The 16,930-nt window shown below is 46.9% G+C and overlaps 1 protein-coding gene across 9 annotated transcripts in view; it reads right to left on the bottom strand.

The window, feature by feature from the left end:
• The window catches only part of RYR1 (ryanodine receptor 1), a 208,782-nt gene that overhangs the window by 147,145 nt on the left and 44,707 nt on the right, over window positions 1-16,930 (bottom strand). For all 9 annotated transcript variants that reach the window (XM_081200102.1, XM_081200099.1, XM_081200103.1 and 6 more), the window contains exons 5-15: window positions 15,152-15,230; window positions 13,812-13,924; window positions 12,686-12,779; window positions 10,858-10,954; window positions 9,158-9,232; window positions 7,029-7,185; window positions 4,944-5,108; window positions 4,425-4,546; window positions 2,901-3,087; window positions 1,714-1,849; window positions 353-448 (exon numbers count right to left, since the gene is read on the bottom strand). In XM_081200102.1, the coding sequence (XP_081056228.1) occupies window positions 353-448; window positions 1,714-1,849; window positions 2,901-3,087; window positions 4,425-4,546; window positions 4,944-5,108; window positions 7,029-7,185; window positions 9,158-9,232; window positions 10,858-10,954; window positions 12,686-12,779; window positions 13,812-13,924; window positions 15,152-15,230 (1,321 nt within the window). The remainder of the gene's footprint in view (window positions 1-352; window positions 449-1,713; window positions 1,850-2,900; window positions 3,088-4,424; window positions 4,547-4,943; window positions 5,109-7,028; window positions 7,186-9,157; window positions 9,233-10,857; window positions 10,955-12,685; window positions 12,780-13,811; window positions 13,925-15,151; window positions 15,231-16,930) is intronic.

The raw sequence follows: 16,930 nt of genomic DNA, 5'->3' as shown, positions 1-16,930 counted from the left end.
GATAGATAGATAGATAGATGAGATAGATGATAGATAGATAGATGAGATAGATAGATGAGATAGATAGATGAGATAGATGAGATAGATAGATAGATAGATATAGATAGATAGATAGATTAGATAGATTAGATAGATAGATAGATAGATAGATAGATAGATAGATAGACAGACAGACAGATACTAGCCTTCCTCAGCCTGCAGTTTGGGATTACAAAAGTTTAGGACTACAACTCCCATCATCCCTGCCAACTGCCTGGGGATGATGGGTATTGTAGTCCAAAACTTCAATAGTACTCGGGTGGCTTGAAGAAGATCACAGTATAGGGCAGCCCCGACCACCCCATCTGCTCACCAGAGGAGGCCTCCAGTCGATCCAACTTGCTGACCAGCCAGTCCAGGTTGTTGGAGAAAAGGGCGCAGTTGGCCCGGTTCCCACGGATCAGTGAAGCTGCGTGGAGGGACACCAAGGGAAAGGGCGTGCATGTTACTATCCGGCTAGTTACCACCACAACATTATTGTCAGGCAATTTAATTTTGCAACCGCGAGATCAGACCAAAGGGCTATTATCTCGTCCAGCATTGGGTCCTCACAATGGATAACCAGAAGCCCACAAGCAGATATGATGGATGGAGTAGCCTTCTCTCACTCACTCACTCACAATCCTTTTACTTTAAATTATGGTTTAAAAGTGACACGCAAACCTTCCCCATCTGTATGATACCTTTCCATCAGGGTTATATCAATTTAAATAGTCATGCCTTGCCCCAGAGAATCCTGAGAACAGGGGATTCTTTAGGCTGCCAAGAGTTGTTAGGAGACCACCCCACTATTCCCCTTACAGAGCGCCAGTTTCCAGAGTGGTTTAATGGTCCATCCCATTTCTTAAGTGACTGGTTCCTTAAGAAAAGGGATGAACCGTTAAACCACTCTGGAAACTGAAGATCTGTAAAGGGAATAGTGGGGAATAGTGTAAAGGGAATAATCTCCTAACAACTCGGCACCCTTAGCAAACCACACTTCCCAGGATTCTCTGGGAACAAGGCATGACTGTTTAAAGTGGTATAAAAGGTAAAGGTAAAGGGACCCCTGACTATTAGGTCCAGTCGTGGCCGACTCTGGGGTTGTGGTGCAAATCTCGCTTTACTGGCCGTGGGAGCCAGCGTCCAGCTTCTGGGTCATGTGGCAAGCATGACTAAGCCGCTTCTGGCAAACCAAAGCAGCGCATCGAAACACCATTTACCTTCCCGCTGGAGTGGTACCTATTTATCTACTTGCACTTTGACGTGCTTTCGAACTGCTGGGTTGGCAGGAGCAGGGACCGAACAATGGGAGCTCACCCCATTGTGGGGATTCGAACTGCCGACCTTCTGATCGGCAAGCTCTAGGCTCTGTGGTTTAACCCACAGCGCCACCCGTGTCCCTTTTAAAGTGGTATAGCACTGATTAAAATGTATAATGCAGATGGGACACAAGGATGCACATTCTTAGAAAGTCTTCAGGGGCTGCAGATCTCATAAATTCAGGGGCCAGGAAGGGTTGCTTCCGAAATCTGCAACCAAATCCAGACCAAATCAGAACTGGAAATCGATGCTGACCCCCCTTCCCAAAACTTCGCTAGCCACGCGAGAGTGCCCTGCAAGCTCCAGATCTGTTCTACATCAACATGGGCCCAGGTAGCTCTTATCTCAGAGCTCTGCCCTTGGTCTTCATACCGAGCAGCTCATACAACAGGTTGACAATCTCCTTCCAGGACTCAGCGGCATCCTCGCCAGCGTATTCAGCAAAGTGTGCGGCAGTGCTGTACACATTGAGGCGGTCGATGCAGTTCAGAACAAGCGTGATCATGCCCTGTAAAGGAAGCAGAATAATAATAATAATATTTATACTCCACCCATCTGACTGGGTCTCCCTAGCCACTCAACCAAATGTCAAAAACAATACAGCGTCAGACATTAAAAACTTCCCTAAACAGGGCCACCTTCAGGTGTCTTTTAAAAGTAAAGTAGTTGTTTATGTTGGCTATTTGCAGTATGGTAGCACTGCAGAGAGCTTGCTGGGGAGACCATGCATTAAAAAGGGACTCAAAAAATACTTAAAGAAGGTTTTAATAAGAAAAACAAAAACTCCATTTACACTAAATATATTAACAAACAAACCAGACCCAACCACCAACCCATCCCTCAGGGTAATGGGAGAGCTAGGTGCTGCTTCTTATATACTCTACCCAATTGCTGACACAGTTTAATCAGTACAACTCAGCAGCACCTGCTATGTTTCACAGCTGTAAAGCTGGGTCTCGTTAGTTTGCTCTGGCCCTTGCTCTGGCCCCTTAAAGACACACACATCGGGTGGAACAATGATGAACCTTTACATGTAAAGAAAGCATTCAACAGTTTATTGCCTTGACATCTGCTGGGAGGGCGTTCCACAGGGCGGGTGCCACTACTGAGAAGGCCCTCTGCCTGGTTCCCTGTAGCCTCACTTCTCGCAGCGAGGGAACCGCCAGAAGGCCCTCGGAGCTGGATCTCAGTGTCCGGGCAGAACGATGGAGGTGGAGACGCTCCTTCAGGTATACAGGGCCCTTGAGGCCGTTTAGGCCTTTAAAGGTCAGCACCAACACTTTGAATTGAGCTCGGAAATGTACTGGGAGCCAATGAAGAACTTTCAGGACCAAAGTCCTGGAGTCCTACCTTAGCAAGCCCCACAACCCCCTGCTGTCTTCACCAGAGGTGGAGAAGCTGTGAGCCTCTCCAAATGCTTTTGGGACTACAACTTCCATCATTCCTATTGGCCATGCTGGCGGGGCTGCTGGGAACTGGGAATCCAACATATTGAGGGCACCGGTTCGGCAATGGCGTCAATGAGGCCACCCTCCCAGGCTGAGCCCCCAATTGCTCACCTCCTCCTGGAAGAGGTTCTGTCTGTTTTTGAGGGAACGAAGCTTGGTCTGCTTCTCCTCATGTTGCAGCTCTTCTTCGGGGTGCTGGAAGTAGTTGATCAGATCCTGCAAGCTGAGAATCATCCCATCGATGGGAAGAGTCACTGGGGTTCCCGACTTGACCTTTCCGCTCAGTGTGTCCAGCCCCCTGGGGAAGGAAGAAGAGAAGAGTTTGCTACATGGAATTGGCAGAAATGACTGGCAGAATCCGAGACCAGGGAGAAGAGATAATGAAAGAAGACTGGAAGAAATTTAAAGACTATGTACAGAAATATTGTAAAATTAATGAATGCTAGAAGGATGTTGGATAGAAACTAAGGGGTTTCCAGCTGTAATGCTTTAGGAGATACGAAAAAAAAAGGTTTACAAATGGGTAAAAGCTTAATGGTAAGGATTTGCTGAACTAACAAATTGAAGTGGAATACAAAGAAGGGAGGTATGAGGAGGCCTGGGGAAATAAGTGTAAGGAAGATATGTTATGGAAAATTATCTGTTTTTTAACTGTTTTTATGTTGTATTTTATATTTTGTTTCTTTTTATTTTTCATTTTCATTGTTATATTTTAAAAAAACTTTAATAAATATCTGTTGTTTTTTTTAAAAAAAAAGGAAGAAGAGAAGAGTTTGGATTTGATATCCCGCTTTATCACTACCCAAAGGAGTCTCAAAGCAGCTAACATTCTCCTTTCCCTTCCTCCCCCACAACAAACACTCTGTGAGGTGAGTGGGGCTGAGAGACTTCAGAGAAGTGTGACTGGCCCAAGGTCACCCAGCAGCTGCATGTGGAGGAGTGGAGACGCGAACCCGGTTCACCAGACTACGAGACTACCGCTCTTAACCACTACACCACACTACACCACACTGGAACAGCCAGAGCTGAGATTAGCACTGGATATGGATGGCACAGAGAAGGAGGAATCACACCCCTAAGATGGCCGCAAGTTAATATATTTACTTTGTGGAATGCTCCCCTTAGCGCCATACCTCTTCCGCTTCGGGTCTTGAAACAGGGCAAGCTGCTAGACCTCATGGCCGCTTAATCAAAGAGGGGAACGGCGGGATAGAAATTCAATAAATAAACCCAGCACCGCAGCTCCTCCTGTTACTAGGCGCTGCTTCTCTTCTCGCCAAACTGACCTCTCTCTTCCCTCCTGTGAGCATAGCTGTCAACGTTTCCCTTTTTTAAAAGGGAAATTCCCTTATTCCGAATAGGATTCCTCGCAAGAAAAGGGAAAAATTGACAGCCATGCCTATGAGCAGTTCGGTTTTGTTTTGCATTGCGACGAATTACTCTTAGTCTTGCACATCTATTGGAATGCTTGCTAACATTCCGTGGCACCACAATGGATCAGCCAATGGGGATGGCAGAGGGGAGCATGGAACCACAAAAAAGATGACAGGCAGGCAGGTGACAGGCAGGCACAGAGCACAACTCAAGCAGTCGATTTCTTGGTTTCCACGGGAGCAGAATCTGCCCGGCACCTACTTGATGAACTGGTTGTAAAGGCCAGAAGTGCTGTAGATCATCCGGGCAGCTTGCGACTCTTCGCGCTGGCAGCGGGTCAGGGAGAGAGCATCGTCCATGTGACCCTCCTGGTGCAAGATGGCCTGTAGGGTGAGCAAAGAAAGCAGGTATATATGGTGGACGCTCAGAGGATTCTCGAACCAGAGATTCTTCACAGGGGGGCCTAGGAAACTTTACTCTCTGCGCCACAATGACAGCTTGCCAGCAGAGGGCGCTGTGCTGCGGTGCCACTGCCACAGATAGCCAGAGGGTAGTGCTGCAACGACCAATCCAAAAGAGACCAGCTGACATGGGGAGCCAATCAGCTTCCACCTGGCCCTATATAGCTGCGGACTCAGGCCGGGCTCTCCAGTCTGAGGAACTTGCGTGTTTTAGATGCTGAATGGGCACCTTATGGGCTCACTCTCCTCTACGCGACTCTTTGGCTCAGGGCCACCAGCCCTGATGGAAGGCCAGGGAGGCCAGCCGGTTAAGCCTCACCTTTCTCTTGAGCAGCCCCAAGCGGAGAGCCTTGGCATCAGCCGCCGCGTACGTCACCCAGAGGCCACTGTCGACATGCTGCACGAAACACATGGACTCTCCGTACTTGATCTCAGGGGCTCCCATCCCCTCCACGTCTCGCTTCGGAGCCACATCCAGTTTTTCCTAGAAGGGCAAGGGGGAGAACAGAGGGCGCCATGAGCTCAGAGGGATGGCAGGGCAGGAGCACACTGAGGCAATCTTTACATTCAGACATTCAGACATAACATTCGCTCCATAAGACACAATTTTTTCTTCCTAAAAAGGAAGGGGAAATGTCTGTGCATCTTACGGAGTGAATGTGTGGTCCCTGGAGCCGAATTGCCCAGGGGCAAAAAGCAATCATGTTGTTTGTTTTTTGAAAGAGGGAAGGGGGTGTTGAAACAAAGCCGCTGATCGCTTGCCGATTGGGGAGAGAGATAAGGGATGCTAGAGATAAAGGAGGCTGCCTGGGAAGGGGGAGGTAAAGACAGCAAACTTGCAAAGGGGGGAAACAGGAAGACCAAAGCAATAAGGAGAGAAATTAGAAGAAAAGGAGGAGCAAAAAACTGCTACAGCTAAGGAAAAGACACTAAGGCAAACAAGAGGGAAGGGAGTATTGAAAGGAAACAGCTGATCGGTGGGATCAGAAGAGAGATAAGGGACGCTAGCATTGGGTCACCCCAAATTCACCATTAGATCACATATCTGTGGCCACAGCATGAACCACAAAAATCATACATCCACTGTTTCATTCAGAATATTTTTTTCTTGTTTTCCTCCTCTAAAAATTAGGTGCGTCTTATGGTCATGTGAGCGAAAAATAGGGTATATTTGGAGGCTTTTCTTTTAAAGATTTTATATATTTATGTATACAACGCCCTATTTACCATACATCCATGTTTTCCCAGACATTTTGCCGATTCTGAGAAAATCCGCCCAAAATGAATGAATGAATGTTCAGTTCTGCTGTTCAGCTGGACCTGATTATTGTTTTAGAATATCTTGCTGTTGCTGAAAGTGCTTGGCTGCTCCTACTTACAAGATTCTCTCCATTTCAATGCCACTTTCAACATTTAGTATTTTTAAATGGCTGTAACCCATCCAGGGACCTTACAGTGAAGGGCAGGTGAGAAAATGAATTAATAGTAGTGGTAGTAATAGTAGTCTTCTTCTTCTTTGGCGATCACTCGTAGCCGAGTAAGATTGTCTTCCATAAACACGGTTTTAACAATGAGCCCACAAGTGACTGTGGAGGCCAATTCTGGATCCACACGTCCTTCCACAGTGGGGACATTGGTAGTAAATAATAATAACCAAATAATAACCGAAAATCCACATGGGCGCCATTTTCAAGCCCATTTCCTGGCTATGTCCAGGAAAATCCAGACACATGGCAGTCCTATCTTATGTGTAATTTGCTGTGAAACAGTGCTTTAGAAGGATAAATCATCAATCATAACAACAATAGTCATGATAACTCTGTTCGCCCTCGTTGGTCGTTTGCCTCTGAATCCCAGCTGCCGTGGAATCACAAGTGGGGTGAGCTCTGTTGCACTTAGGCTTCCCATTAGGGCACCTGATTGGTCAGTGAGAGAACAGGATATTGGACAAGATGGGCCTTTGGTCCAGCACGGCTCTTCTTGGGTACTTCTATTCTTAAAGGCAGAGCACCTTGCTGGAGGAGACTCTTGAGAGTCCCATGGACTGCAAGAAGATCAGACCTATCCATTCTGAAGGAAATCAGCCCTGAGTGCTCACTGGCAGGACAGATCCTGAAGCTGAGGCTCCAATACTTTGGCCACTTCAGGAGAAGAGAAGACTCCCTGGAAAAGACCCTGATGTTGAGAAAGGTGGAGGGCACAAGGGGAAGGGGACGACGGAGGACGAGATGGTGGGACAGTGTCATAGAAGCTACCAGCATGAGTTTGACCAAACTGCAGGAGGCAGTGGAAGACAGGAGTACCTGGCATGCTCTGGTCCAGGGGGTCACAAAGAGTCAGACACAACTAAACAACAAAGACTGCCCCGCTTCCGACGAGGGCAATAATGGGGGACTCCTCTCACCTTAGAGATCCGAAAGCAGAAAGCTGTGGCTTTGGTGTGAGCTTTCTCAGCGTCGACCACAACCAGCCCCTTTTCATCAGTCTGCGCCAGGTAGCGGCCCGTGGTCACGTGGCGGACGCGGAAGGGCTGCCCCCACTTCATGTGGCTGCCGCTCCAGCTATTGCGGTGGAAGAAATACTGTATGTTCCCTCTCAGGCAACTAGGACACATCAGGGTAGCCAGTGTGCTGCCCTTCGGATGCTGTTGGACTTCAACTCCCATCAGCCCCTGCAGCCAGCAAGGCCAATAGGTAGGGATGCCAGGAATTGTGGTCCAACAACATCAGGGGAAACAGCCCCGTGGCTGCCCCTGCAATACATAAACGACATTATAACATAGTCCCATTTACTGGTGTGAACACATGGAAGAAGGATGTGTTGTGGCCAATTCCCCTCAAGGGTAGTTCCTTTCCTCAGTCGTTTTTATTGTCTTTTGCCTTTATTAGCATGAGTTCAAACAATAAAATCATACAAAGTCATCCAAATACATTAGTAATCCAAAAACATACAGTACAGTGGTACCTCGCAAGACGAATGCCTCGCAAGACAAAAAACTCGCTAGACGAAAGGGTTTTGCGGTTTTTGAGCTGCTTCGCAAGACGATTTTCCCTATGGGCTCGCTTCGCAAGACGGAAACGTCTTGCAAGTTTGTTTCCTTTTTCTTAACACCGTTAATACAGTTGCGACTTGACTTCGAGGAGCAACTCATAGAACGCGGTGTGGTAGCCTTTTTTGAGGTTTTTGAAGACTTTGGTGATTTTTGAAGCTTTTCCAAAACTTTCCCGACACCGTGCTTCGCAAGACGAAAAAAATCGCAAGACGACAAAACTCGCGGAACGAATTAATTTCGTCTTGCGAGGCACCACTGTATATAAAAAGACTAGATAGCCACCATTGAGTAAACCAGGCAACTTTAGATTTAGCTTTAAAAATCTCGGCTGAATACCCTGAAACAATATAGGTAGTTTCAGGAGTATCATCCCTCAGCAAATACTGGATTGCAGACTCTTTGTAAATTGATATATTTTAAGTTGTAAGGAGGCAGTGAGACAGTGCTCCATACAGGCAAGTCCTTCCCCTGATTTAATTTCCCACATGTCCTCTGTTGGCTCCTCCGCAGTCAATGGCGCCCATGGCTGGGCCTTGAACAAATTATTGGGTAGTGGCAGTCGCAGTTTCCTGAGCAGCACCAGGGGACTGATCAGAGCAGCCATGTTAATTCTCCACACAATGCCTCAAAACAACACTACATTGAGGGCAAGGGATCATGGGAAATTAAAATGGCAGCTCCCAAACCCAGCTGTCCACTGGCATACTGGACTTTTTTTTTTTTTGAGGGGAGCTGTTTTTGCTTAATTGTGCAGTTTATGTTTTCATTTTTTTTATTTTTCTGTTGTGAACTGCCCTGTGATCTTTGGATGAAGGGCGGCATAAAAATAAAATAAAATAAAATAAAATAAATAAAATAAAATAAAATAAAATAAAATAAAATAAAATAAAATAAAATAAAATAAAATAAAATAAAATAAATAAAATAAAATAAAATAAAATGGCAGTTGTGCCTAAGGGTGTAAAGCACACTGATGCTATGACTGCTGAGATATCTGATAAGAAGGTCAGTAAGAGTAGAAAAAGGGTCAAAGACTATATTCCCAGTTGAGTCAACAAATAAAGTCATAGAGGTGGAAGGGTTGTATACCAATATGAGTGGCAGCCAGATTGTATTTTTCACTTTCAGGTAAGAAATAGAACCGGTCATGAGGCGATGTCTCCTATTGTGGCGTTTCGTGGCATCCCACTCTACATAACATCCATGTAACTCTTGATTTTTAACCGAGTCCTTGGGTGAAAAACATTTTCTGTATATATATTTTTGTCAGGACACGTTTAAAAGGAACAGTCCTAAAATAACATGTTATACCTCGTTGGCTCAAAAGCCGGTGAAAACCGACTCTGAACCCTCGAACACAACCCAGAATCCTTTGCGTTGTTCATGGCTTTTGAGGCAGACAAATCCACAAGGGAGTCTGTGCTCCTGGGAGGCAAGCAACCCCAACAGCACTGCCATTATTTGTTATTATTATTTCATACCTGATGCGCAGAGGCTCCAGACGCCACAGTGAGCGAGCCTGGGAACAGACAGCTCCGCCTTCGTAGTTCACCACCCTGTGGAAAAGGAAGATGATCTGGGTAATTCTTCCACAAGAAGGATTCAAAACCAGCCAGTTCAATTACCAGACATGGAAATAATGCCTCTTATTTGCTGCAGCTGCCTTGGCCAACCTGATGCTGTCCAGATGCTTCCAGCTGCGATTCCGATCTTCCCCCAGCAAGTACAGCTGTAGGCCACTGAGGATGATGGGAATTGTAGTCTGGAGGACACCAACTTGCTGCTGCCTTCCTTGAATCCACCAGTGCTGGTCTTGCCATTATAGGGTATTTTTTTACCCTTTCGGGGATAAAGAACTCAGTGGGACGCAGGTGGAGCTGTGGGTTAAACCACAGAGCCTAGGACTTGCTGATCGGAAGGTTGGCGGTTCGAATCCCCGCGACGGGGTGAGCTCCTGTTGCTCGGTCCCTGCTCCTGCCAACCTAGCAGTTCGAAAGCACGTCAAAGTGCAAGTAGATAAATAGGTACCGCTCCGGCGGGAAGGTAAACGGCATTTCCGTGCACTACTCTGGTAAAATAAAGCGAGATGAGCACTGCAACCCCAGAGTCGGCCTCGCTTTATTGGCCGTGGGAGCCGGCGTCCAGCTTCCGGGTCATGTGGCCAGCATGACTAAGCCGCTTCTGGCAAACTAGAGCAGCGCACGGAAACACCGTTTACCTTCCCACTGGAGCGGTACCTATTTATCTACTTGCACTTTGATGTGCTTTTAAACTGCTAGGTTGGCAGGAGCAGGGACTGAGCAACGGGAGCTCACTCCGTCGCGGGGATTCGAACTGCTGTCCTTCTGATCAGCAAGTCCTAAGCTCTGTGGTTTAACCCACAGCGCCACCCGCGTCCCATATTTGAATATATATTGTAATATAAAAAACTAGAAATCACTTGAAAGTACCAATAGGCCTAGGATTAAATTAGGATTAAATTAAATAAATGGGATTCAGAACAGTAAGAAAAGTCCTAGGCTCTGTGGTTTAACCCACCAACCTTCTAATCGGCAAGTCCTAATTGGTTTAACCCACAGTGCCACCGGCGTCCCCCCAGAGACTACCTTACACTGCGTATAAAACCAAAGTTGCCTTTGCATAGAAACTGTTTCTCAAGCGGCTAGTCCTAGTCTTTATAACCCTGTACCTTCTTCCAGAAGGCAGTAGCTGAAAGAGATCATTTCCAGGGTGTGCACTATCCTGCACTATCTCTGCAGCTTTCTTATGGCTCCTGGAAGCATAGATTTGATCCAAGGTGCGAAAAGTGCACCCAATTATTCTCTTTGCAGTCTTTACAACCTTGGACACCATTGTTTTTCCCCTGACCGTGCAGCTCCCAAACCACACATAGAGACCATAAGTTAATACACTCCTCAGCAGGAGAATAACAAAATGCTTGCATTGAATTAAAATCTGAGTTAGCGAGAGCTTGGTGCGATCTTTTACTTTTGGGTAGAGAGGCTCCCTTCCCCAAATAACAGCTGCGCTCAAAGTCTGCATGTTCTTCCCTTCTGTTATCCCCTCCCACTTTCTGTTCACTATTTAGGGCAGAGGCTTCTCTCCCCCCCTCTTTCTTTTGCCCCCCATGCTCTTTAAAGTGCCACCTTTTATGCGGACAACCCCCGCACGGTATGCCCACCTGCGCTGCTCTTCATTCTGGTCCGTGGTGGAGATGGTGAGACATTCGTCCATATGGCCGTGGAAGAGGCGCATAACATGGCCTCCGGTCACATACCCTGCGTGGACCACCCAAAAAAATAGGGATTAGAGAGCGTGAGATCACAAGCAGAGCGAGGAAACTAGCACGTCGGAGTGCATGTGGAATTGCCCAAGAAAGATGTTAGATTGTTTTCGTATGCCACAACTGCAGCTAGAATTTTGTTAGCTAAGAATTGGAAAACACAGGAAGTCCCAACAGTGGAGGAATGGCAGATGAAGATGATGGACTTTTCGGAGCTAGCCAACCTGACCGGAAGAGTCCGCGACCAGAAGGAGGAGGAGTACCAGGACGATTGGATGAAATTCAAAGACTATTTAGTTAAATATGCTAAGATAGCTTAATTGGAAAAACTTGCAAATACCAGATAGACTTGGGATTTAAATATGTGATGTTAGAGAATAATATGTTTAAAGTTAAAATGAAAAGGAAGAAAGATGTTAAGTGACTAAGTTAATTTTATGAGAAAATTGGTTTTGGAAAACTGTTACAATGATATACAATGAAACTCAGCCAGGGGGATTTGAGGAGGTCATTTAACAATGTCACCAAGATTGGATCAAATACAGTTAAGATGTTTCCTTGTTTGCTTGTTTAAAACTCTGGAAAATCAATAAAAAAATTGGAGAAAAAAAGAAAGAAAAGAAAATGCATGATGTACATTGTCTTTGCTCGCGTCATCTCAAACCACATTCTCTCCATACATTTGAAGAGCTACGGTGCCACTTTAAACCGTCGTGGCTTCCCGAAAATAATTATGGGAGCTGTAGTTGGTTAAGGGCGCCAAGAGTTGTCAGGAGGCCCCTGTTCCTCTGACAGCGCTATAATTCCCAGAGTTCACTGTTAAACCACTGTGTGCTTATAGCTCTGTGGGAGCCAGTGTGGTGTGGTGGTTAAGAGCGGTGGACTCGTAATCTGGTGAACCGGGTTCGCATCTCCGCTCCTCCACGTGCAGCTGCTGGGTGACCTTGGGCCAGTCACACTTCTTGGAAGTCTCTCAGCCTCACTCACCTCACAGAGTGTTTGCTGTGGGCGAGGAAGGGAAAGGAGAATGTTAGCCACTTTGAGACTCCTTCGGGGAGTGATAAAGCGGGATATCAAATCCAAACTCCTCCTGTGCGGGGGGATAGGGGTCTCCTAAGAGCTCTCAGTGATGATAAACACAATACAGCTCCCATAATTCTTTGGGGGGGAGGCATGTATTGTGTGAATGTGGCCTGAGTAAGTCTTACCATAGTCCTGTAACACAGGTAGGGACTGGATAAACCCCGTTCTCTCCGTTTCTCAATTTTCCAATGTTGTGCTTAGCTCCCCGCATTTCCACACCAGTTTACAATTTATTTATTTTTCAAAAGCCCTCGTGAAAATTCATCAGCGTTCCAGTATGCAGTTTCTACTAATAAGCATTCTTTTTGTAAGCAATCTTCCCTAACGTAACATAACTTTTTGTGTGCCGTTTGACTAATATATGCAATTCCATTCGCATTTCCACCTCACGTGCACGTTTTCTGGGCTGGAAAACTACATCACAAAATTCGGGGCACCGTGAATTCCAAGGCGCAACTGTGCATTGTTCCAAGAGGTTTTGAATTTGGTAGGTTTGTGTGAATAGCCTTGTCACCTCCATCCAAATGCAATAAGGAATTGGGTTCCTCGGTGGTCTGCCGTCTAGGCACTGACCAGACCTGCTTAGCTTCAGCAAGGGGGCTGTGTCATGTGACCTCAAGCCATACCCTAAGGAATCAAGTACCTTCCTCGCAGCCTGAGCAGATGGGGTTCATGTTCCAGAGTGTTTGCATGAAGGAGGCATCTGCCTGGAGCTCTCCACTGGCTGTAGACAGGTGCTGGAGGAGAACAAGGACATTGTTGAGACATAGAAGAGTAGAAGAAACAAAGTGGGCGGGGAGTGAGATCAGGGGCTTAATAGTCCCCACGGATTCATGGAATCATAGAATTGTAGTGTTGGAAGTAATAATAATAATAATTTATTATTTATACCCCGCCCATCTGGTTGGGTTTCCCCAGCCACTCTGGGCGGCTTCCGACAAAACACTAAAATACAATAACCGATCAAACATTAAAAGCTGTTCGACAGTGGAATTTGCTGCCAAGGAGTGTGGTGGAGTCTCCTTCTTTGGAGGTCTTTAAGCAGAGGCTTGACAACCATATGTCAGGAGTGCTCTGATGGTGTTTCCTGCTTGGCAGGGGGTTGGACTCGATGGCCCTTGTGGTCTATTCCAACTCTATGATTCTATGAAAAGCTTCCCTAAACAGGGCTGCCTTTAGATGTCTTCTAAAAGTTTGGTAGTTATTTTTCTCTTTCACATCTGGTGGGAGGGCGGGTGCCACTACCGAGAAGGCCCTCTGCCTGGTTCCCTGTAACTTGGCTTCTCGCAGCGAGGGAACCGCCAGAAGGCCCTCAGAGCTGGACCTCAGTGTCCAGGCAGAACGATGGGAGTGGAGACGCTCCTTCAGGTATACTGGGCCTTTGAGGCCGTGTAGGGCTTTAAAGGTCAGCACCAACACTTTGAATTGTGTTCGGAAACGTACTGGGAGCCAGTGTATGTCTTTCAAGACCGGTGTTATATGGTCTCGGCGGCTGCTCCCAGTCACCAGTCTAGCTGCCGCATTCTGGATTAGTTGTAGTTTCCAGGTCACCTTCAAAGGTGGCCCCACGTAGAGCAAGTGACTCCAAGTCCTCTAGTCCAGGCTTCCTCAACCTTGGCCCTCCAGATGTTTTTGGCTTACAACTCCCATGATCCCTAGCTAGCAGGACCACCAACCTTCCGATCGGCAAGCCGAAGAGGCTCTGTGGTTTAGACCACAGCATGTGAAGGAGGAGGCAAGTCCTCCCACAGAGAGACAGACACACTCACCAGGTACCGCTCAGAGGAGACGCTGACAAGGATGAGGTCATCACCCACGCGCACCTTCTCCCCTTCCGAGCGCTGCTTGGAGGCAGGATGGATGGTCCACCAACAGGCTTCCCCTAGTGGTAAGAGAGATTGTGGGTAGACGTCTACGAGAAACTAGCTATGGTCCTTTAATTGCTCTGGAGTCACATCAGACAGGCACCTACAGTATCGGCATTTAGGTGGGCTGCTTGAGACTCGTCTGTTCACCTGAGCCAGTGATTCCCAAAGTGAGCATTACTGCCCCCTGGGAGGTGGTGGCATTACCTAGGGGGGTACTAAGAGGCAAGGGGGTGGCAGGGGGGAATTACTATGAAAAGCTGGCATCTGTGGATCAAGTTCACCAATTAAACCAAATAGTTTTAACTGGGTTTTGAATAAATGTGCAATTAATTGTTACGGCTTTGAATTTGATTGTGTTTTTATAGGCTAGCGTAAAGGGCACAGGGAATGAGTTTATGGGGAAAGGGTGGGGTGGCCAGAAAAAGTTTGGGAACCACTGACCTAGGTTTTCCCTGAGGGGGCGATCCAGCTATATTTGATGTAAAAAGGTAAAGGTAAAGGACCCCTGGCAGTTTAGTCTAGTCGCGAACGACTCTGGGGTGGCAACGCTCATCTTGCTTTACTGGCCGAGGGAGCCGGCGTACAGCTTCCGGGTCATGTGGCCAGCATGACTAAGCTGCTTCTGGCGAACCAGAGCAGCGCATGGAAACGCCGTTTACCTTCCCGCCAGAGTGGTACCTATTTATCTTCTTGCACTTTGATGTGCTTTCGAACTGTTAGGTTGGCAGGTGCAGGGACCGAGCAACGGGAGCTCACCCCGTCGCGGGGATTCAAACCGCCAATCTTCTGATCGACAAGCCCTAGGCTCAGTGGTTTAGACCGCAGTGCCCCCCGCATCCCTTTGATGTATTAAGCTTATTTGCTGATTTGTACTTGTTTTATTGATGAGATTTCATTGGGCAAAAGTGCAACATAAAGTATGCAAACTGAGCAGCTTGCATAATTTATGTTTCACTTTGGCCCAATAACATTTCATTAAAAGCTGCTCAATTTGCATCCTGTAGCCAGGTCACAGAATTATTCTGCGACACCACCACCACCATCAGCACATAATTTCAGTTGTTTGCATGCAGATTTGTTTTGTTCTGTGTCTGCACTGAGTAGGATTTTACCACTCTGAGACTCAACCCACTGAACAGTGCCTGGAATGTAGAATGAGCTAGGAATATTCTCCTCCTCTTCCCCGCTGCAAACAAAAACACCCGCAAGGTGGCAATTCCTTGGGGTGCAAAATCACATACCTGTTGCATCCTCCTGAAGGCCCACGTCAAAGGCAAGTTTATCCGTCAGGGAGCGGGATGTGGTTAGGCAGCTCAAATACTACAAATCGGGAAGGAAAGAAGATCAAGAAACGTTCTCTGAAGTTCTTAACCTCAAGTGTGTGTGTGTGCGTGTGTGCGCGCGCGTGCGTGCTGGGGAGATCAACCACCCTGGTTTCTGCACCTTAAATTGCAGCTTTAAAATGTAACTTTATAAATGCACATAGATAGATGTGTGGCCATAATCTTTTGCACCAAAGGAAGTAGCTGATAGATAGATAGATAGATAGATAGATAGATAGATAGATAGATAGATAGATAATTTATTACGGTCGGAGAGCAGCTTATAAAACACACCTGGGGGTACAATCCCAGAAGGAAAGCAAACATTTAAAACAATGTGCGACAATAAATTTAAAATTTATAAATGTGATAAGCGTATAGACACTTAAAACTTTAAGATAAGCTACCACAGAGAGATGACCCACAGTCACCCATGGAACCGAGTTTGGGAATTTTCTTAATGAACTAGTTTGGGTTGGGGGTTGGTCTGCGCCTACAAATCTGTACACAGAATCTGGCGACCATCCGGGTCGTCTTATGATCTTTGCCTAACAGGAAAAGGTCAAATTTTTGCTTTTCCGGGAGGTCAGCGAGCCTCACCAGCCGGGGATCAATGGTCTCACTACGTGCCTCTTCATAAAAGGGTCATCTAAGGAACAAGTGCTCTGGGCTTCCTATATCCCCCAATGAACAGGCGCAAAGTCTCTGAGCATATGGGACTTTTTAAAAGGATCCTTCCAGGACCGGCGAGAGCAGAGCAGAGCTTCTGGCGAGTGTAAAAGCCTTTCTTGCATTTAACCAAAGGAAGTAAGGCAACTCCTGACTCGTGGGCGGCCAGCACATGCGTAGCAACCAGAAACGCAACCCCCGTATGAGTTGCCTGTAGTGCAGAGAGCATGGGCTGCTGAAAACAAGACCAACACAAGGCAAAGATGGCCCCGTGGTATATTTTAATTAAGGATGCTCTAAGGTGATTGTAGTATCTTAAAAATCAGAGACATCACCTTGCCAACAAAGGTCTGTATAGTTAAAGCTATGGTTTTCCCAGTAGTGATGTATGGAAGTGAGAGCTGGCCCCTAAAGAAGGCTGATGGCCGAAGAATTGATGCTTTTGAACTATGGTGCTGGAGGAGACTCTTGAGAGTCCCATGGACTGCAAGAAGATCAAACCTCTCCATTCTGAAGGAAATCAGCCCTGAGTGCTCACTGGAAGGACAGATCCTGAAGCTGAGGCTCCAATACTTTGGCCACCTCATGAGAAGAGAAGACTCCCTGGAAAAGACCCTGATGTTGGGAAATATGGAGGGCACAAGGAGAAGGGGACGACAGAGGACGAGATGGTTGGACAGTGTTCTTGAAGCTACCAACATGAGTTTGACTAAACTGCGGGAGGCAGTGGAAGACAGGAGTGCCTGGCGTGCTCTGGTCCAGGGGGTCACAAAGAGTCGGACACGACTAAACGACTAAACAACAACAAATAGCAATAACAAAGCGGGGATGGGGAACTGCAACCATCATTCCCCGATCATTAACTGGGGAATGATGGGAGCTGGAGTTCAACAAGATCTTCCCCTAGCTTCAAGCATGTAAGGTCACTTCAAGGAATAATTCCGGCAGTAAATCAGCAGTGGCAAGTGAATACACACTTGATTTCAAGGATGACCATTCAAGGCCCAGCTCTACACACACACACACACA

The sequence above is a fragment of the Podarcis bocagei genome (genome assembly GCF_964188305.1).
Source record: "Podarcis bocagei genome assembly, chromosome: 7".
NCBI lineage: Eukaryota > Metazoa > Chordata > Lepidosauria > Squamata > Lacertidae > Podarcis > Podarcis bocagei.
The sequence above is the reverse complement of the archived record's forward strand: the minus strand, read 5'-3'. Positions and strand labels throughout refer to the sequence as shown.